This window comes from Nycticebus coucang, chromosome 20, assembly GCF_027406575.1.
Source record: "Nycticebus coucang isolate mNycCou1 chromosome 20, mNycCou1.pri, whole genome shotgun sequence".
In the NCBI taxonomy this organism is placed as follows: Eukaryota; Metazoa; Chordata; class Mammalia; order Primates; family Lorisidae; genus Nycticebus; species Nycticebus coucang.
In genome coordinates, this window is record NC_069799.1 from 12,042,761 (window position 1) to 12,064,507 (window position 21,747).

At 42.6% G+C, this 21,747-nt stretch overlaps 1 protein-coding gene across 4 annotated transcripts in view; it reads left to right on the top strand.

Annotated features, from left to right (window-relative positions):
* The first annotated feature begins 6,383 nt into the window (after positions 1–6,383).
* The window catches only part of LOC128572416 (zinc finger protein 678-like), a 40,831-nt gene continuing 25,467 nt past the window's right edge, over positions 6,384–21,747 (top strand). The window contains exons 1-3 of one of the 4 annotated variants that reach the window (XM_053572391.1): positions 6,384–6,561; positions 17,084–17,210; positions 18,916–19,011. In XM_053572391.1, the coding sequence (XP_053428366.1) occupies positions 6,559–6,561; positions 17,084–17,210; positions 18,916–19,011 (226 nt within the window). In that variant the 5' untranslated portion in view covers positions 6,384–6,558. Of the gene's footprint in view, positions 6,562–17,083; positions 17,211–17,455; positions 17,528–18,915; positions 19,012–20,572; positions 20,643–21,747 lie in introns of those variants that run through there. The other 3 variants (XM_053572392.1, XM_053572395.1, XM_053572394.1) reach the window with 3 other exon arrangements.

Here is a 21,747-nt window from a genome sequence, read left to right on the forward strand (position 1 = left end):
AAACTCACTCTTTTTCCCCTGAAAGTTCACTGAAAGATAAAGTCACAGCTAAGGTAGATTAATAATAAGAGAAATGCTTATTTCTAAATACCAGGCGCATGCGGAAAAAACCACAAGAATGATTACCCATTGTCAGATACCTTTATAAATGTCTTTTTAAAGGGAAGGGAGAGAATGTGGAGTATGGGTGCAGTAAGGGGTTGCCAGGGAGGATGAATAAATGGGGTATAGCAGGAGCTGACGCAGACAAAAGACTCCCAGGCATCAGTTGAAAGAGGAAGTGGCTTTATTCACCGGGAGACTCAGTGGACTAGTGTCCCAACAACCAAGCCCACCGACTCACTTTCTGGCCTTCCTTTTATACAATCTTTGGGCTTATGTGCACATGGAAATCTCATGATTCAGGGAAGGTTAGGCGGGCCCAATGCCCTTGGTGCATGGCTGCCCATTCTCAAAGACAACAGAAGGTCAAGGCAGTTACAAGTTTACTACCTGGGTTCAACATGCATCCTCTGAAGGGCATATGGATAACAGGAACATCTGCTGCAGCGGGGGTTGTATTAGTAGCTTCATTCTGATCTCAGACTGCCTGGATAATGCCTGCACAGAGTTACTGGGGCAGAGTCTAGTTCTGCTTCACTCTCCTGCCTCCTTGGGAAACAGATTGATTTATAAATTAACTTGAGAGATAGGTATTGTGTTTTAAATGATTTGGGCCAGGTCTGCTAGCATTCAGACTTTCTTTCCTTCCCCTGAATGCTAGCAGACCTGGCCCAAAGAAAGCCAGCCCTTTCATTCCTCAATCAGGTCAGTCTGGTTTTATGCGGATAGAAGGAAAGCCCCTTCCAATGCTTTCTGGTTGTGAATGGCCATTAAGTCAAAATATTCTTTATGTCAAGTAGTCATATTTTGAGGTAAAATTTCCTTAGCTTTTTCAATATTGTGACATGACCTTGCCCTCTACAAAGTGTATGCTGGAGAGTTTCATCAAGAAAAATCTCAAAAATATCTCACAAGGTTTTAAGTTTATGATTTTGTGTTGGGCTGCATTCACAGCCATTCTGGGCAGCATGTGGCCTGCAGGCCCTGGGTTGGACACTCCTGTTTTAAATCAATTCTTTAGGTCATTGTCATTGAGAAAACATTAAAATGTGAAATAAAGATTACTGTTGTTGCAGGAAGATGAGGCCCAACAGAGAGAATGAACACCCAAACACCATGTTTTAAAGAGGAAGAGCTTTATTTTAGCCGGTGGAGAAGCAGCAGACCCAGAGTCCCAAAGTGGCCAGGCTGCCCAACTGGCTCAGTCTTGTTTTTATCCCCAGTCAAAAAGTTCTGACCCACAGATACCTTTCTCATTGGTCAGTTTGAGTCAAGCTGGAGAAGCAGCTTCAGCTTTTACGGAAGCAGAAAAGTAGGGATCTCGCCAAACTTGCCCTTTTCCCTTTTGGTCGGTTTGCTGAAAGATCAACTCACAATTACGGTAGATTAATAAGAGAAAGGTTTATTTCTGAATACCATGTGAATACCATGTGCATGGGGGGAATCACAAGAATGATTACCCAAAGTCCACTGATGGTCAGAGACTTTTAAAGATGCCTTTTGGGAGGGAGGGGGGAGAGTGTGAGAAGTATATGAAAGGGTAGCCCTCAACCGGCAGAGATCTCACAGACCACCAAGGCTTGTATGAAAGGTCTTTATTGGTGAGGGATGTAACTTTAAGAGTGAGACAGCTAGTCTTGGTCTCTTGAAAGCAGGAAGGGGCTTACTGGGGAAGGGGCTTTTCTGGGGGCTCCGTATAATAGTATACATGCAGCAAGTTGTTGCTACGGGGGTTGAGTGTAGATGTGTGGAAAGAGATTGATTTGTAGATTAACCTGAGAGACAGGTCATGTGCTTCAAATGACCTTAGGGCTCGGTCTATTAGTCTGCAATAAGGAAGCTAGCAGCCCCTTCTGATTCTTTTTTTTGAGACATTGTCTCATTATGTCGCCCTTGGTAGACAGTAGAGTGCAATGGCATCACAGCTCACAGCAACCTCAAACTCTTGGGCTTAAGCAATTCTCTTGCCTCAGCCTCCCAAGTAGCTGGGACTACAGGCACCCACCACAATGCCCAGCTATTTATTTTGGTGGTGTTGTAGTTGTCACTGTTATTTGGTAGGCCTGGACCTGGTTCAAACCCTCTAGCCCCAGTGTACGTGGCCAGGGCCCTAACCACTGAGATATTGGCGCCGAGTCAGCCCCTTCTGATTCTAAATCAGGTTATTCAGGTTTTATGTAGATAGAGGAAATACCTCCTTCAGTGCTTCTTGATTATGAATATTCTTTATACCAAGGAGTCATATTTGGAGGCAAAATTTCCATAGGTCCTTCACAAGCAAGCATTAGTTTCTAGGTCCCGGGAAATTAAGTATCTGCAAATTCCAAAGAGCTGAGTCACCACCAGAGCTGGACTTTGCAGGTGTATCTTTGGAGTCTCCTTGAGAAGACCTCTGTTCTCTTAGACTCACTTTTTCCTGGTATCGTCTCTCACTGTGACAAAGAGGAACACTGAGCATTGGTAGCCATTTGGGTTTAATATTGTTAAATGAGCCTGCATTATTGCTGTAACAGTTGGCCATCTAGTAAGCTAGAATCTTTCATCTGGAATATTACAGCAAGATATGCTTCAAAGAGTTTGTTGGAAAAATAGCTTGATATAGCTCATTTAAGTTTCCCTATGATCATGCTCATTTGCCTTTTCTATTTTCTATTTCTCCAAAGGTAGCAATAAATACTGACCATCATACCCTTATCAGTCTCTGGCACCCAGACTTAGTCAAGGTTTGGATTATCCCCAAATAACATTTATTTTACTCATAGACATGATTATCAACAAAAGGAAACAGAATGCCAATAGAAATGGGGAGAAATGGTTCAAAGACAGAATAGAAATATAAACCTATTAATTCAATGATACTTTACAGTTTGTTTTGTAGTACTAGTTAACTAACATATACACCCAGTTATAGGTACTATGCTAGGATTAAATAACAGATTGATTACTAGTTACCTGAGTAAACAGAAGGCACTCTATATGTTTTTTGTTTTTGTTTTTGTTTTTTGAGACAGAGCCTCAAGCTGTCGCCCTGGGTAGAGTGCTGTGGCATCACAGCTCACAGCAACCTCCAACTCCTGGGCTTCAGCGATTCTCCTGACTCTGCCTCCCAAGTAGCTGGGACAGCAGGCACCTGCCACAACACCTGCCTGTTTTTTGGTTGCAGCCGTCATTGTTGTTTTTTGGCGCACCCGGGCTGGATTCGAACCCACCAGCTCAGGTGTATGTGGCTGGCACTTTAGCCACTTGAGCCACAGTTGTTGAGCCTGTATGTTTTGATTTTCTTTTTTCTTTACTTAAATTTGGATCGCTCGTTCTATGTTCTATGGTGTTGAGTATGTAAACATGAGCACATGTGATTAGTGCTTAAACTCAAATAGTGCCCCACACCCCAGGAAGGAACAGACAATGACAGCCTCAGCATTACCGCCAAGGCCAAATTGTAAACTAAAAAGATGGCCTTTAATCTATTCCCTCCAAATGTATGCCATGGAGGTCAAGGCTGTGGATACCTATGAAGACATGTGTTTTCCCCCCTGGCTACTCAAGTCTTGCTGTCTCAACACATGTCTTGCTGTCTAATCTTGCAAATGGCATTTGCCCCTGCCAAGCAGCAGGTGGGCACAGAGGTCTATAGACAAATACATACTTTTAGGCACTGCTTTTTTTTCTGGGCATGCTCTCTCCCATACTTGGGCCTGAGGAGAGATGTTGGTGAGAAGTGGGTGTCTACTCATTATCTGGAAGTTGATGGGTGACAGACTCTTCATTTCTCTGAGGTCAGAGGAGTCAGAGACCTCAGAACTCTATTTCCATGTAGCAGCCACTGGCTGATGAGCCCATGGAATGTGGCAGGTCTGAACTGGGATACACTAGAAGCTTAAAATACACAGTGACAGGTGGGACTAGGTGGGTCACACCCGTAATCTTAGCTCTGGGAGGCCAAGGCGGGTGATTGACCTGAGCTCACAGGTTCGAGACCAGCCTGAGCAAGAGCAAGACCCTGTCTCTAAAAAAAAAAAACATTGATGGGCGTTGTAGCGTGCCTTGAGTCCCAGCTACTTGGGAGGCTGAGGCAAAAGAATCACTTGAGCCCAAGAGTTTGAAGTTGCTGTGAGCTATGATGTACTGCACTCTACAGAGCGTGACAAAGTGAGACTCTGTCTCAAAACAAACAAAAAAACACAGTGACATTGATTTAGTACCACACAAAAAACTTTTTTTATTTTACTTTATTTTTTTGAGACAGAGTCTCAAGCTATCGCCCTGGGTAGAGTGCGGGGGTGTCACAACTCACAGCAATCTCAAACTCCTGGGCTTAAACGATTATTTTGCCTCAGCCTTGCAAGCAGCTGGGACCACAGGTGCTCGCCACAATGCTGCGGCTGTTTTTTTTTTTGTCGTTGTTGTTGCAGTTGCCATTGTTGTTTTAGCTGGCCCTGGCCGGTTCCAACACACCAGCTTCGGTGCATGTGGCAGGCGCCCTACCCACTGAGCCATGGAGCCACCCACAAAAAACTTTATTGATAACATTCTAGGTACCTATAGATCAGTGGCTAGGGTACTAGCCACATACACTGGAGCTGGTGGGTTCGAATCCAGCTCAGGCCTGCCAAACAATAATGACAACTACAACCAAACAATAGTGGCTGTGGTGGCGGGCACCTGTAGTCCCAGCTACTCGGGAGGCTGAGGCAAGAGGATCGCTTAAGCCCAAGAGTTCGAGGTTGCTGTGAGCTGTGATGCCATAGTACTCTACTGAGGGTGACATAGTGAGACTCTGTCTCAAAATAATAATATTTTATTGTTCACACACTTAAATGATCATAGTTAGAATATATTAGGTTAAATAAAGTATTACAATTAGTTTTATCTGTTTTGTTTTCTTTTATGTGATTACTAGAAAACTTAAAATGACATGTGGCTCACATATTTTTGCTTCCTGAGAGGATGGCCTCACTTTTCAAAGCTCAGGTCCTTCACAAAAGACCAAAGGCCATAAAGGTTATGCAATCTTAAATTTATTTATTTATTTACTTATTTATTTTAGAGATGGCGTTTCACTTTGTCGCCCTTGGTATAGTGCTGTGGCATCACAGCTCACACTTCTGGGCTTAGGCGATTCTCCTGCCTCAGCCTCCCAAGTAGCTGGGACTACAGGTGCCCACCGGCAACGCCCTGCTATTTTTTGTTGCAGTTTGGCCGGGGCCGGGTTCGAACCTGCCACCCTCCCTGTATGAGGCGGGTGCCCTACTCACTGAGCCACCGGCGCCGCCCTGAAATTTGAAATAATTGTCATTATATTGTTTCCAATTTTAAATGTTATATACATTATTATTATTATTATTATTTGAGACAGAGCCTTAAGCTGTCACCCTGGGTAGAGTGCTGTACCATCACAGCTCACAGCATCCTCCAACTCCTGGGCTCAAGCAATTCTTCTGCCTCCGCCTCCCAAGGAGCTGGGACTACAGGCGCCCGCCACAAAGCCTGGCTATTTTTTGGTTGCAGCCGTCATTGTTGTTTGGTAGGCCTGGGCTGGATTCGAACCCTCCAGCTCAGGTGTATGTGGCTGGCGTCTCAGCCGCTGGAGCCACAGACGCAGAGCCATAGGGGCGGTGCCTGTGGCTCAAGGAGTAGGGCGCCGGTCCCATATGCCGGAGGTGGCGGGTTCAAACCCAGCCCCGGCCAAAAAAAAAAAAAAAATACATTATTTATGAATGAATGTAACTTAACTTACAAGGTTAAATGGGAATGTCCCTCTGGTGGCGCTAGGTTCCAGTGCAGGGAGAAAGTCCCCACTAAAAAGAGACTTGGCGTGGGTGGGGTGAGCGATGGCTCACGCCTGTAATCATAGCACTTTGAGAGGCCGAGACAGGTAAATTGCTTGAGCTCAGGAGTTCAAGACCAGCCTGAGTAATAGTTAGACTACGTCTCTACTAAAAACAGAAAAACTGAGGCGAGAGGATCGCTTGAGCCTAAGAGCTGGAGGTTGCTGTGAGCTATGATGACGCCATGGCACTCTACCCAGGGCGACAGATTGAGACTCTGTCTCAAAAAAATAAATAAAGGAATAACATAAAAGGTAAAAAGAGACTGGAAAAGAAACAGGACTTGAAAGCTAAGAGCGGGTATTTCTGGCTTCATTCACTAGCGGCTGGGATCGCATCTGCTGTCACTCAGGGCAGAGGGGGCGGGTTCTGTCGCCCTACCCAATCAGAGGTGCGGGGGTGGGGCCTGCCTAATCTCGCGCGAAGCCGGAAAGGAGGGGGCTGCTTCCGGGATCTGACTGGGCCTTTGTGTCTTTCCTGTTTGTTCTGGGGTGAGGTTGGTTTTCACAGCTCCTTCTCCTTTTCGCTGGGAAGTCCAGGTGGCTGTACCACAGTCTCTGTCACCCTGTGACCAGCAAGTACTGAGAGGTTTGTAGGGAGGACGCCAGGACGCCGCAGAAATCAGGAAATGGTGAGTTTGCGGGCTGAGTGTCCGGAGATGGGGAAAGGGCTTGTGGGAACCGCCAAAACCGGCTGTGGCGGAACCTGGGCCTCCCCGTGGTCAGCTCTGGGGGTGAGTGGGCCTCAGCCTTCACTGGGTAATGGCACGACTTGGCCCTCAGTCCCCTTTACCCGCAGAGTAAAGGGCTGGCAGCTGGGACGCCGGACGCCCTATGTTGTCCGTGCACGGTCACTGCCTGCAGCCCTGCGACTCTGCCCCGGGTTGTGCAGTGATGCTGGGTGGGCCACCAGAGGAGGACGACTTAGTGTGCGAGTTCTGTGCGTGGGGCGGGGGGGCTGTGAAACCTGAAGTTCCCGGTCTCTTTATCCTGTTAAGAGTTAAACTGAGGCGCCATTAAAACATTGAAGAGTTTATTTGAGCAAAACAGTAGCTGATGAATCGGAGGAACATCCAGCCATGCTTTGTTATATGGGGTTCCCAGAGGCGCTTGCAGGAAACGTTTTAAATTTTTTTTTGTTTTATTTTTTGGAGACGCTTTGTCCACCTTGGTAGAGTGCCGTAGCTCATAGCTTGCAGCAAACCTCAACCTCCTGGGCTCAAGTGATGCTCTTGCCTCAGTTTCCCTAGTACCTAGGACTACAGGCGCCTGCCACAACACCCGGCTAGTTTGTCTATTTTTAAAAGTGACCTGTCTCGCTCTTGGTCAGGCTGGTCTAGAACTCCTGAGCTCAAGTCATTGGCCTGCCTCGGCCTCCCAGAGTCCTGGTATTACAGTAGTAGGATTACCACCACACCGTCCAGGAAAGGCTTTTACAAGGCTCCTGAGGAAGCAAACCAAATTCAATAATTGGTCATAGTTATGTCGTCGTTTTATAGTTCTATCCAGGTGGCTATTTTCTGGTTATGTGATCAGAAGTTAATTGGTGGTTTGTGGTTGGTTAAGCCTAAATTTTGTTTCTAAGTTAGTAATTTACAAAAAATGCATTTGAATTAGATGTTGGTATTATTAGGTAGGAACTGCGGATACTAGAGTCCAGTTCAATATGATTGCCTCCTATTTTGTTATTTTAACACACCAGGGAGGACTTGATCAGTTTTGTACCGTTGATACCTTAACTGTATTGCATATTGTTATCCTTGAACATTAGGTATGTTTCTGTGTATTCAATACTTTGATTTCTTTCATCAAAAATTAAAAAAAATAATTCTCAGTGTTGAAGCCTGACACTTCTTTTGTTAGGTTTCGTTCTCAATGTTCCTTTTTTTGCCATAAGGAGTGGAATTGTTTTCTTAATTATATTAGTCATTGCTGGTACATAAAGAAAGCTACAGACTTTTTTTTGTTTTGATCTTAAATCTTGTGACCACTGAACTCATTTATTTGTTCTGGTGAGTTGTAGTGAATTTCTTACAACCTTAAATATGCAAGTTTATGTTATCGACAATTAAAATAATTCTACCTCTATTTTTCTCCTGTGGAGAATCTTATTTTTCTTACATAATTTCTGTGGAGAATATTTTCAGTCCTGTGATGAATATAGTTACAAAGGGGGCATTTTTGTTTGAAAGTTTAAATATAAATTATTTTATAATCATGTTGTGATTTTTCAGTTTCTCCTTTGTAGGTCTAGAAAAGTTCCTGCATATTATTAGTTTGCTAGGAATTTAGTCATAAATAGGTATTAAGTTTTGCCAAATATTCTGAAAAGTGTCTTTTTTTTGTCCTTTATTCTGTTTGTGTATTGCATGGGTTGATTTTGGACTTTAAGTCAACATTCCATTGTGAATTAATCCAATTGGCAACTATGTACAATCATTTATTTATTTATTTTTTAGACAGAGTCACACTCTGTTGCCCTAGGTAGAGAATGAACATGCTGGGTGAGATTCTAATACCAACTAGGAAGAGAAAGGTAGTTTTCAGTGGTAGTAACTTAAGTAAGCGGTGTGTTCAACTAATGGAAGAAAGATCAATAGACTTTCTCTCATGGATGTTCTTTCTTTCTTCTTCTTTTTCTTTTTTTGAGACAGAGCCTCAAGCTGTTGCTCTAGGTAGAGTGCAGTGACATCACAGCTCACAGCAACCTCCAACTCCTGGGCTTAAGCAGTTCTCTTGCTTCAGCCTCCCAAGTAGCTGGGACTATAGGCGCCCACCACAACACCTGGCTATTTTTTGGTTGTAGTTGTCATTGTTGTTTGGCAGGCCCTGGCCGGATTCGAACCCGCCAGCTCTGATGTATGTGGCTGGCCCTTTAACCACTTGAGCTATAGGCGCTGAGCCAATGTTCTTTCTTTCTTTATTCTTTTTTTTTTTAATGTTCTTTCTTTCAGTAGTCAAAATTGTCTCCCACTGCCATCATATGTACTTCACCTAATTGTTTAGAATAACTCTGACTAGCACAGTTACTGAAAATACAGCCTACATATTAATTTTTACCTAATGTGACACACATACACACATCAAACAGAAATCCATGCTATTGCCTGTACCTAACACTTGCTACACTTCTATTTGACTGGCACCTTCCTCTCTTTAGAAAACTTTCTATTCTAAATTCCTTTATTTACTATTTAGTACTCAAAAGAGGAATAGGCATATAAAATTGCTCCATTGTATTTGTAAATGAACAAAGTTTTATGCTAATAAAAAAAGATTCAAGAGACTCAGCACCTGTAGCTCAACGGCTAGGGCTCCAGCCACATATACTGGGGCTGGCGGGTTTGAACCCGGCCTGGGCCTGCTAAACAACAATGACAACTGCAACAAAAAAGTAGTTGGGGGCAGTGCCTATGGCTCAAGGAGTAGGGCGCCGGCCCCATATACTGAAGGTGGCGGGTTCAAATCCGGCCCCAACCATGCTTAAAAAAGAAATGGGCATTGTGGTGGGGGTCTGTGGTCCCAGCTACTTGGGAGGCTGAGGCAAGAGAATTGCTTAAGCCCAAGAGTTTGAGGTTGCTGTGAGCTGTGCCACCATGGCACTCTGCCGAGGGCGACATAGTAAGACTGTCTCAAAAATAAATAAATAAATAAATAAATAAAAAATATTCAAGAAAACGAATATAGTTGGGTGTTGTGGAGCACACCTATAGTCCCAGGTACTTGGGAGGCTGAAGCAAGAGGATTGCTCAAGCCCAAGAGTTTGATGTTGCTGTGAGCTATGATATGACGGCACTCTATGCAGGGTGACAGAATGAGATTTTGTCTCAAAAAAAGACAAATAACTAGAATAAATCCAGTTGAGTTTTACACATCACTTCACTTTTACATTTTCTATTTTTCATCTCTCTTCCGTGTTTACAGAAATCACATTATACTTTCTGATAATCTAGATAAGATTATCTAGATTTCCTATTTCTATATCTGCAGACTAGCAAACTTGATTCCGTCTGCAACCTTATTCTCCTTTTGTCATGAAACTTAACATATTCCTAAAATCTAGGGTTTAGAGAATTAGGATATAAACATCTTTGGGGAACGTTATACCAACCACCTTTCCCTTTAAGAGTATTTTCTCAAGTGGTGTTCACCATCTTCAAGTTTAGTTTCCAATCCAGAAGTCCTACAGGCAAACTCTCTTTTCCTTATAAGAGATCTGCTAAAGTCCAGATCTCAATTACCAGAAGACCAAAAACTATATTATTGATAGTATATGTCAATCATGAGGTTGCATGAAAGCGATCATGTGGTGGTCCTTATATTGATGTTTCACTTGTGTAGAATTAGCCTACCATACCTTGAAAACTAGTTAGATTTTCAACAGTAGATGCTTCCCTTCAAGTTTTAATGAAGATATTTCCAATATAATAATACTTCATATGGTGGCATCCATAGCTCAGTGGGTAGGGCATCGGCTGGTGGGTTCGAACCTGGCCCGGGCCAGTTAAAACAATGACAACTGCAACAACAACAAAATAGTGGGGTGTTGTGGCAGGTGCCTGTAAGTCCCAGCTACTTGGTAGGCTGAGACAAGAGAATTGCTTAAGCCCAAGAGTTTGAGGTTGCTGTGAGCTGTGATGTCACTGCACTCTAACCAGGGTGACAGCTTGAGGCTTGTCTCAAAAAAAAAAAAAAATTACTGTGAGGAAGTATTTAGGAATCATGTGGCATTATATCTTTAACTTTTTCTCTAAGCATTCTGAAAGAAGTTAGAGGTATTTCCATACATGTAATAGAAACAGAGCAAAAGAATAGTTAACATAAGGGACCTGGCTGAAAGGTATCTGGGGGTTCTTTTATTGTTGTTGCAAATGGTTCTGTAAGAAGTAAATTATTTCTTTTTTTTTTTTTTATCAGCCTCAAGCTGTTGCCCGAGGTAGAGTGCTGTGGCGTAATAGCTCACAGCAACCTCCAACTCTTGGGCTCAAGGGATTCTCCTGCCTCTGCCTCCCAAGTAGCTGGGACTGCAGCGCCCGCCACAATGCCCAGCTATCTTTTGGTTGCAGCTGTCATTGTTGTTTGGTGGGCCCAGGCTGGATTCGAACCCGCCAGCTCAGGTGGCGCCTTAGTCGCTTGAGCCACAGACGCCGAGCCAGAATTAAGTTATTTCAAAATAAAAAAATGAAAATGTACACTTTGGAAAATAAATAATTATGCAACACCTTAAAAAGATAAAAAAATGTAGAAATAAAATTCATAAATTATTGCAAGTAAAAAGAGATTGTAGACTAAGCCACAGAGATGTTTTCTGGACCAACTCACTCCTAAAAAATCTCACAAAAAGTAGTTGTTTAATCTCTTCACATTGCTCCTTCTTAGGGAAATCTACCTGAGAATTTTCTGAAATTTTTGTGCCCTTTTGCCACAAAAATCCTAGCAAATGCAGTACTATTTGATGTAGGTTGTACTGGGAAAACTATATGCATGCATTTGTTAAGCCAGTATTTAGTGAGCATTCTGTGGGCTCAAATGTATTTGCAGCTCACGGTGCTAGAAACCACAGACATTATATGAATTAATCCTAACATGCTGTTAGTTGGGTATGATATATCCCATCTTTTCCAGGAGGATTTTTATGCTGTCTTTGCCTTCCTAGAGGAATGGACACTCTGCTGTTTTTTTTAATTTTTTTTTATTTAAAACATCTCATATGTAATAGTAACTGAATATAGGTAGAAGAGAAGGAGGCAGAAAGAAATGGTGAAGTACGGCTCAGCGCCTGTGGCTCAAGTGGCTAAGGTGCCAGCTACATACACCTGAGCTGATGGGTTTGAATCCAGCCCGGGCCTGCCAAACAACAATGACAGCTGCAACCAAAAAACAGCCAGGTGTTGTGGTGGGTGCCTGTAGTCCCAGCTACTTGGGAGGTGGAGGCAGGAGAATCACTTGAGCCCAGGAGTTGGAGGTTGCTGTGAGCTGTGATGCCACAGCACTCTACCCAGGGCAACAGCTTGAGGAGGATGGAGAAGTTGAGATTCTGAGGCGTACTCAATGTGCATGTGTAAGCCTGAGTTTTGCCGCTCCGTGGACTCTGGCTCCACTTCAAGTTTGGAAGATGCTAAGAGCACCAACAGGAAGAGCTGAAACGAATGACTGCTGCCCTGTGAAGTTACTTTTTGTAGAAATCTGCTTTAACTCTTTTAGAAGAGATGGTAGATCCCCAATAGGCAGAGAGATAATTCTGCCTCCAGATTTTGAGGCAATGCACACTTTGCTACACAACTGTGGGCTATTGACTAGAATACCCACAGAAAGAGGTCCCTCCTTTCAAAATATTCAAAACAGAGAGAATGTGCCAATTACTGGGTGAATTCAGGATTTACTATATATGACAAGTGAAGCTGTCAGGTCTTCTGCTTGAAAGACTCCTTATGGTGACTTTTCTTTGTTTTTGCAATCCCTTAGCAAATCTGTTGTGATGCACATCACATTCTGATTTAATTATGTAATACAATCATTTTCTTTCTTTTTTACCATTGTGGATATTTTTGCAATTTTTCTGGGGCTAGAGATAATTTTCTTGCTTATTTTATAATATTTCTAAAATGCTATCTGCAGTTTCCAGACATGATATAAATATATTACGTGCCCACCAGGCTTCCTTCTAGAGGGACCTCCTCCTCTTCCACAAATATTCATGGATGTACAGAAGCAACCTGCTAATTCCCACCTCTCCATGACCTACATCTATAGCTCCAAATTATAAATCCAGGTCCTGGGGTTCTTCAGGACATGTTAGAGCCTTTCCATGAGGGGGTCTCTCCTCCAGCTTTGCATCCCTCATGATAACACCCAAGAACACAGAGCCAGGTTGATCCCCACCTAGAATCTGCATATGAAATCAGGCTCCCACCTTGGATTCACAAGACAGGGCTAGACTTTGAACTGAGGATTACAGAAAATATAGGGGAAACATTTTCGGCATTGCGAGAAATCACCTAGATGTTATAAAACCCTGGTGCTGCTGCAGTTGTGTGAGGGCTACTGGTGTAAACAGAATCTGGTAGCAGAATCTGCAAATGTAAACAAGCACCACAGCAGTGAGAGGTCAAGGGTACAAAATAAACAGACATGACCACACTATACCTGCCTGCTATGTTACTAGTACTAGTGTATTCTTGTCTTTTTTCTTATGTCAGAGTTAGATAATCATGGATAGGTAACAGCACACTGCTGATTATGGGTCAGTTGCTTCATTTACCAGGGTAGGCTTATTATTCTGATCCAGAGTCACTTTGAGTGTGTCCTGCATGGATAACTATGGGATCACTATGGAGTATCAGCCTACTGTTACTAGGGACCCTTTCACCAGAACTTGGGGGTCTTTGAGATATTCTGGGGCTCGGCCTAAAACAGGTTTTTTTGTTTGCTTACTTGTTTGTTTTCCTGGGTAGAGTGCCATGGCATCATAGGAGTTCACAGCAACCTCAAACTCTTGGGCTTGAGCAATTCTCTTGCTTCAGCCCCCCAAAAGCTGGGATTATAGGTGCCTGCCACAAGGCCTGGCTAGTTTCTCTGTTTTTAGTATAGATGGGGTCTTGTTCTTGCTCAGGCTGGTTTTGAACTTCTGAGCTCAAGCTACCCTCCTTGACCTCCCAGAGTGGTAGGATTATGGGTGTGAGCCATTATGCCTGGCCTATGTTTAGCTTCTTTAAAAAAAAAAAAAAAAAAAAGTTTCTTAAAAGGAGTGAAAGGGAGTGAGAAGAGAAATAGAATGGTACTTTCATTTGAAATCTGGTTAGAATTTGGGGACACTTAGTACCTGACTCTTGCTGTTATTGTGAAGACTAACACACTGTGATGCTCCTGGCACAGTGCTCTGAACATCCTTGTGAGCATATGGTGCTGCTCAGTAAATGTGGTATTAATGTATGGGTACGTGGTGTTTTAGAGATGTAGACTCACCAGACATTGCTGCCTTCTCCAGCAATTTGTAAACTTTAAATGGCCAGCAAAGAATGTGATCTTTCAAGGCAGTATTTGTGTTGTGATAAAAGTGTTGGGTGTGAGGGACTCTGTGCTGTGCCTACTGTCTCTAGCTGAGTGCTACCAACAGTGGGTCTAGGGAGAGCCTTATCTGCATTCATAGACCTATTGAACCACATTACTTAGAATGGGGCATGAAATACCAAGTGATTTATATGTACACAGAAGCTTGAGAGGCAAGAATTACCTAAGTGGTTTTCAGTCCAGGCTTCCAGTTAGGATCATGTGGCCAATTTCAAGACATCCCGCCACTTTGCCCTCCCCTACTTATTGTTTTCCGTGATTAGATTCAGATTATGATTTCATTTTCCTTGTCACATCACCGTGGTGACTGTGCTCAGTCTGTATTCAGTGACATTCTAATACCAATTTGTCCCATTACAGCTGATGGTAACTTCATTCATTTAGTGAAGGCGCTCTCTGCAAAATCCTTCACTATAAAGTTTATTATTTTTCTCTTTGTCATTAATGCCATCTTGGGGGAATTTACCAAGTGATATGGATAAATAATTACATTTAATAGAAAAATTCCCCTATCTTTATAGTGTCCATTTTCTTGTAGCTTGCTTTGGAAAATAAAGGCTCTCATATTGTTGATTGGAGATACTATTTTTGTTTTTGTTTTTTTAAATTTTTTTGAGACAATGTCTCACTTTGTTGCCCTTGGTGGAGTGCTGTGACATCATAGCTCATAGCAACCCCAAACTCTTGGGCTCAAGCAGTTCTTTTGCCTCAGACTCCCAAGTACCTGGGACTACAGGTGTCTGCCACAATGCCTGGCTATTTTTAGAGATGAGGTCTCACTCTGGCTCAGGCAAGTCTCAATCCTGTGAGCTCAGGCAATCTGCTTATCTCAGCATGAGCCACCTCACATGGCCCTGGTCTTTTTTTTTTTTTTGAGGCAGAATGTCCCTCTGTTACCCTGGGTAGAGTGCCAGGGTGGCATACCTCACAGCAACCTCAAACTCAGGCTCAAGCAATCCTCTTGCCTCAGCCTCTCGAGTAGCTAGGACTATAGAGACCTACCACAACACCTAGGTTTTCTATTTTTAGTAGAGATGGAGTCTTTCTTGGTCTCAAACTCCTGAGCTCAGGGATCCGCCTGTCTTGTCCTTCCAGAGTGCTAGGATTAAAGGCATGAACCACCACACTGGGCGAGATACTGCTTTTGAAATTGGTAGACTTAAAACAGGCCTCAGTCCTATCTATGGGTCTCCATTTTATTTTACCCTCATGTCACAAACATATGCGTCTTTATTCTCTGTATTTTCAGAGAAAGGAAACAAGAGTTAATATAAAAGTAATACATTTAAGCATCTTAAAACTCTGAAATACAAGACACGTAGAACAATAAAACAAAAAGCTAAAAAAAAAAAACACAAAGGTTCTTAGTTTTGATTATATCATTGTGCTCACAGCAACCTCCAACTTGGGCTCAAGTGATCCTCTTGCCTCAGTTTTTCTATTTTTAGTAGAGATGGGGGTCTCACTTTTGTTCAGACTGGTTTCGAACTCCTGAGCTCAAGCAATCCACCTGCCTCAGCCTCCCAGAGTACTAGGATTACAGGCGTGAGCCACTGTGCCTGGTCAAATCAACAGATTTTTATATGTATTTATCTGCATGTAGTGTAACCATTATTTGATCAATTCTGTGTTGCCATTTTGTTTTCATTACTATTATGACACCTGCTGGGAACACCCCTTTGGGGTTGTTTCTGTATATTGACTTGTATATCCCTTTGAGATAAATTCTAAGTCAGATAAACTGGGGTAATCCATGCTCTGCTGTTTACTGACAAAATATCTCACACATGTAAAAGAGGAAGAATACTATTATGTTTTTCATAAATTATTTTAGTGATTTTAAGAATTAATATATGAAAGCTGCTAGAATGACATGTAGTATATAGTCATTGTTCAGAAAGGATTGCTGCTATTCTTTTTTTTTTTTTGTAGTTTTGGCCAGGGCCAGGCTCCAACCCGCCACCCCTGATATATGGAGCTGGCGCCCTACTCCTTGAGCCACAGGTGCCACCCCTGCTATTCTTCCTATAATGTTATAACCTATGTATTTCACAAAACTCAATTCTATGTCATCCATGAATTCTTCCCTCAGTGTTCTACCTGTCTGCTGTTCACAAATGTGGCTTTAGACCTGATGCTTTGTCTGGGTGTAGTGGCTCATACCTGTAATCCATCATAGCACTCTGGGAGGCCGAGGTGGGTGAATGGCTTGAGCTCACAGGTTCAAGACCAGCCCGATCAAAAAACAAGACCCCGTCTCTACTAAAAATAGTAAAATTAGCCAGGTGTTGTGGTGGGTGCCTGTAGTCACAGCTACTTGGGAGGCTGAGGCAAGAGGATTGCTTGAACCCAAGAGTTTTATATTGCTGTAAGCTATAACTCCACGGCACTCTACTGAGGGCCCCAGTGAGACTCTGTCTCAAAACATAAGTAAATAAATAAGTAGACTTTATGCTTTGGCTTCACTGGTGAGCTTGTTAGAGATACAGAATCTCAGGCCTTATCCAGATCTCCTGATCAGAATCCTGCATTATAAGAAGATCTCCAGTTTATTTTTGTACACAGTAAAATTGAGAAAATATGCTTGCTTCTAATTCACCATGAATTTTTATCTGAGGGATATATGTAATGACTGATACTGTGTGATGTAAATGTAGCACTCACCAATGCCAATTTCTGTGTTGATCCTTTAGTTTTACATTTTATATTCTATATAAACAGTATCTATATTAATTTTATAGATCATGTATCATTCTCTTTTTTTTTTTGTAGAGACAGAGTCTCACTTTATGGCCCTCGGTAGAGTGCCGTGGCCTCACACAGCTTACAGCAACCTCCAACTCCTGGGCTTAATTAAGCGATTCTCTTGCCTCAGCCTCCCAAGTAGCTGGGACTACAGGCGCCTGCCACAACGCCCGGCTATTTTTTGGTTGCAGTTTGGCCAGGGCCAGGTTTGAACCCGCCACCCTCGGTATATGGGGCCGGCGCCTTACCGACTGAGCCACAGGCGCCGCCCCATTCTCTTTCCTTAGAAGTGGAAAATATCTTAAGGAATACTAGTGTATTTATTTATTTTTATTTCAGGGACGGTTGACATTCAGGGATGTGGCCATAGAATTCTCTCCAGAGGAGTGGGAATACCTGGACCCTGCTCAGCAGAATTTGTATAGGGATGTGATGTTAGAGAACTACAGCAACTTGGTCTCTCTGGGTGAGAATTATTTACCTCTGGAATATTTAATATGCCCAAAGTGTTTTATTTCTTTTCTATGTAGACTGTCTCATGGGAACTTGCACTTTGTATGAATGAGTTTCAGATTCCTGCTTTCAGGAGAAAAAATTGAGGGGTTGGGAGGTATGCTAAAAAATCTTTGTTGTTTTTTTTTTTTAATTTATTTTTTATTTTAAATTACTATGAGGGTACGGATTTTTAGGTTACATTGTTCTCACTTCCAGGGTAAAGTTCCATTTGTAAAAGAGCCCCTCACCCAGGGGACCTGCTATATACCCTCACAATGTGCATATTAGGTGAGATCCCGCCTCATGCTCTCCCTTCTTCTGTCAATCGTCCTTCTCCCTCCCCACTCTTCCTTCCACCTACCTTTACCCCCATACTTGACTATGTTTGTGTTTTGTTGTTCTTATGAGCATGCAATTGTTTATATATTGATTTCATATTAGTATGGAGTACATTGGATATTTATTTTTCCATTCTTGAGATACATTACTAAGAAGAATATATTTCAGCTTCATCCAGGTAAATGTAAAAGATGTACAGTCTCCATCGTTTTTAATGGCTGAATAATATTCCATGGTACACATGTACCACAGTTTGATGATCCATTCATGGATTGATGGGCAATTAGGTTGCTTCCACGACTTGGCAATTATGAATTGAGACACAATAAACATTCTTGTGCAAATGTCTTTGTGGTAAAATAATTTTTGTTCTTCTGGGTAGATACCTAGTAATGGGATTGCAGGATCAAATGGAAAGTCTGCTTTTAGATCTTTGAGGATTCTCCATACTTCTCTGTAAAAAGGCCGTATTAGTTTGCAATCCTACCAGCAGTGTAGAAGTGTTCCCTTCTCTCCACATTCATGCCAGTATCTGGTGTTTTGTGACTTTATGATGTGGGCTAATCTTGCTGGGGTTAGGTGATAGCTTAGAGTGGTTTTGATTTGCATTTCTCTGAAGATTAAAGACGATGAGCATTTTTGCATGTTTCGTTGGCCATTTGTCTGTCATCCTCAGAGAAGTTTCTGTTCAAATCTCTTGCCCACTTATAGAGGGGGTTGTCTGCACTTTTCTTATTGTTTAAAATAATCTTTATGTTTGGGTAGCGCCTATGGCTCAGTGAGTAGGGTGCTGGCCCCATTTTCCAAGGGTGGCAGGTTTGAATCTGGCCCTGGCCAAATTGCAAAAAAAAAATAGCCGGGCATTGTGGCAGGCTCCTGTAGTCCTGGCTACTTGGGAAGCCAAGGCAAGAGAATCGCCGAAGCCCAAGAGCTAGAGGTTGCTGTGAGCTGTGATGCTACAGCACTCTACCAAGAGTGACAAAGTGAGACTCTTTTTCTAAAAAAAAAAAAAAAAACTTTATGTTTGACCTTGATATTTACCTTCTTTATTGGTATCCATTGCAAGTTTCTCTCCAGTTTAATGGTAATTCTAGAAATTCAGTGACATAAAATATTGTCTGCACCTTAAAATCTAATTTTTTTTTTTAATTTTTGATTCATTTGTACTTAAAGTGAAACACAGGATCCCCATAAATTTAAAATTCTTTCTGAATATCCTACAGAGGCTCTCAGGGGGATAGCATTTTAGAAAACAATATTTCAGAATCTGAATACAATGTTAAGGTGAAAGCTGAAGAGCCCCAAGAAATACTCACTTTTTTTCTTTAATAAACTAGAACTTGCTGTGTCTAAGCTGAACCTGATCACCTTTTTGAAACACATGGAAGGACACTGGAATGTGACAAGAGGAGATTCAGTAGCCACACACCCAGGTAGGTGGGAGTGAATGAAACAGGTGAGACGGGAGAGGTCAGAGGTCAGGGAGGAAGCTAGACTTAAATTGTGGATTAAGAAGCTTTGGTGAAATGAAATTAATTATTGAGAAGCCTAAGTTTATTTCTCTTGCTGTCATCGAAGGACATCTTCTTTTTCATGCTGTCAAATTATCTGATGATTGATTCTTCTGAATATTTGAAAATTTATTTACCTAAAGATTTAATTCAGAGTTAGAGCCAAAGCCTTCCCCTTGGCCTGTGAGGGCCTGTGTAATGCGACATTCTTCCAATCTGTGAGTGTTTTCAACTACTTCTGTGTTCAACCATTTCTTAATTTCTGTTTATGCCAAATGTTAGAAGTGTGATGGTGGAGTGATATTTGGTTCAGAAATTTCATGAATACTGTAAACCAGCGGTTCTCAACCTGTGGATTGCGAACAATGAAAATACATCCTGCATATCAGATGTTTACATTATGATTTGTAACAATAGCAAAATACAGTTATGAAGTAGCAACGAAAACAATTTTATGGTCGGGGGAGTCACCCCAATATGAGGGACTGTATTAAAGGGTCGCGGCATTAGGAAGGTTGAGAACCACTGCTATAGACAGATATTAAATATTTTGTTTTACTAATTTCCAACCTTACAGAGGTTTTAAGGGCAGTTCTACAGATATTAAGATTATAAGTTCAAAAAAAAAAAAGATTATAAGTTCATCAGCATACAAATCCTCTCCCCCCACCCCCCTTAGAGACTGAGTCTCACTCTATTGCCCAGACTAGAATACTGTGGCATCATAGCTCACAGCAACCTCAGACTCTAGGGTTCAAGCAGTCCTTCTACTCCAGCTTCCTAACTAGATGAGACTATAGGCACCCACCACAACACTCGGCTAATATTTTTATTTTTTAATAGAGACCGAGTCTTGGCTTTTCTGCAGTCTGGTCTCAGAACTCCTGAGCTCAAGGGGTCCTCCCTCCTGGCCTCCCAGAGTGCTAGGATTACAGATGTAAGCTACCTTTCCTAGCCTCAGATCCTCTCCTCTTAATTAAATACTGAATTACATGTTAGATACTTAATTATATATTTAATTATAAAATATTTACTTTAAAAATATATGTATTTTGGGCCAGGTGCAGTGGGTCAGGCCTATAATCCTAGTACTCTGAGAGGCAGAGGCGTTGGATTACTTAAGCTCTGAAGTTCAACACCAGCCTGTGCAAGAGCAAGACCCTGCCTCTAAAAATAGCCGGGCATGTGGGTAGCACTTGCAGTCCCAGCTACTCGGGAGGCTGAAACCAGAGGATTACTTTGAGCCCAAGAGTTTGACGTAGCTGTGAGCTGTGACTCCATAGCACTCTACCAGAGTGACAAAGTGAGACTCTGTATCAAAAAAATAAATAAATACAATAAAAATCTATATATTTTATATCAATAATTTCTTTTTCCTAGTCAGAACTAAGATTAGAAATTTAATTTGTATATGCATAGTTTCCACTTGTGTAAAATAGTTTAATGTACTACTTTCCATGTAGAATTTTTCTTTTTTTTGCAGTTTTGGCTGGAACTGGGTTTGAACCCGCCACCTCCAGTGTATGGGGCCAGTGCCCCACTCCTTCAGCCAGGTGCTGCCCTTTTTTTCTCTTCTTTTCTTTCTTTCTTTTTTTTTTTTTTTAAGAGATAAGAGTCTGACTTTGTTGTCCTTGGTAGAGTGTCGTCCTCACTTTGTCACAGCTCACAGCAACTTTCAGCTCCTGGGCTTAGGCGGTTCTCTGGCCTCAGTGTCCCAAGTTAGCTGGGACTACAGGTGCCTGCCATAACGCCTGGCTATTTTTTTGTTGCAGTTTTGCCAGGGCCGGTTTCAAACCCGCCACCCTAGGTATATGAGGCCGATGCCCTCCTCCCTGAACCACAGCCACCCTACATATAGAATTGTTAACTAAAAGTCTATAGGGAGCTTAGAACATTGCCCAGTGTATAGTGAACTTTTAACTGTCACTTTATTTACTTTTTTTTTTTTTTTGAGACAGTCTCAAGCTGTCGCCCTGGATAGAGTGCTGTGGCATCACAGCTCACAGCAACCTCTAACTCCTGGGCTCAAGCGATTCTCCTGCCTCCACCTCCCAAGCAGCTGGGACTACAGGCACCCGCTACAATGCCCAGATACTTTTTGGTTGCAACTGTCATTGTTGTTTGGCGGGCCCAGGCTAGATTCGACCCAACAGCTCAGGTCTATGTGTCTAGCACCTTAGTCACTTGAGCCACAGGCACCGAGCCTTAACTGTCACTTTATATTTTAATAATTATCATTTTAAGGCTGGGCTCAGTGGCTCATGCCTGTAATCTTAGCACTCTGGGAGGCCAAGGCAGGTGGATTTCCTGAGCTCAGGAGTTGGAGACCAACCTGAGCCAGAACAAGACCCTGTCTCTTTAAAAAAAAAAAAACTAGGGGCGGCACCTGTAGCTCAGTGAGTAGGGCGCCGGCCCCATATGCCAAGGGCGGCGGGTTCAAACCCAGCCCCGGCCAAACTGCAACAACAAAAAAAAAATAGCCAGGCGTTGTGGCGGGCACCTGTAGTCCCAGCTGCTCGGGAGGCTGAGGCAGGAGAACCGCGGAAGCCCAAGAGTTAGAGGTTGCTGTGAGCTGTGTGACGCCACGGCACTCTACCCAAGGGCGGTACGGTGAGACTGTCTCTACAAAAAAAAAAAAAAAGAAAAAAAAACTAGCTG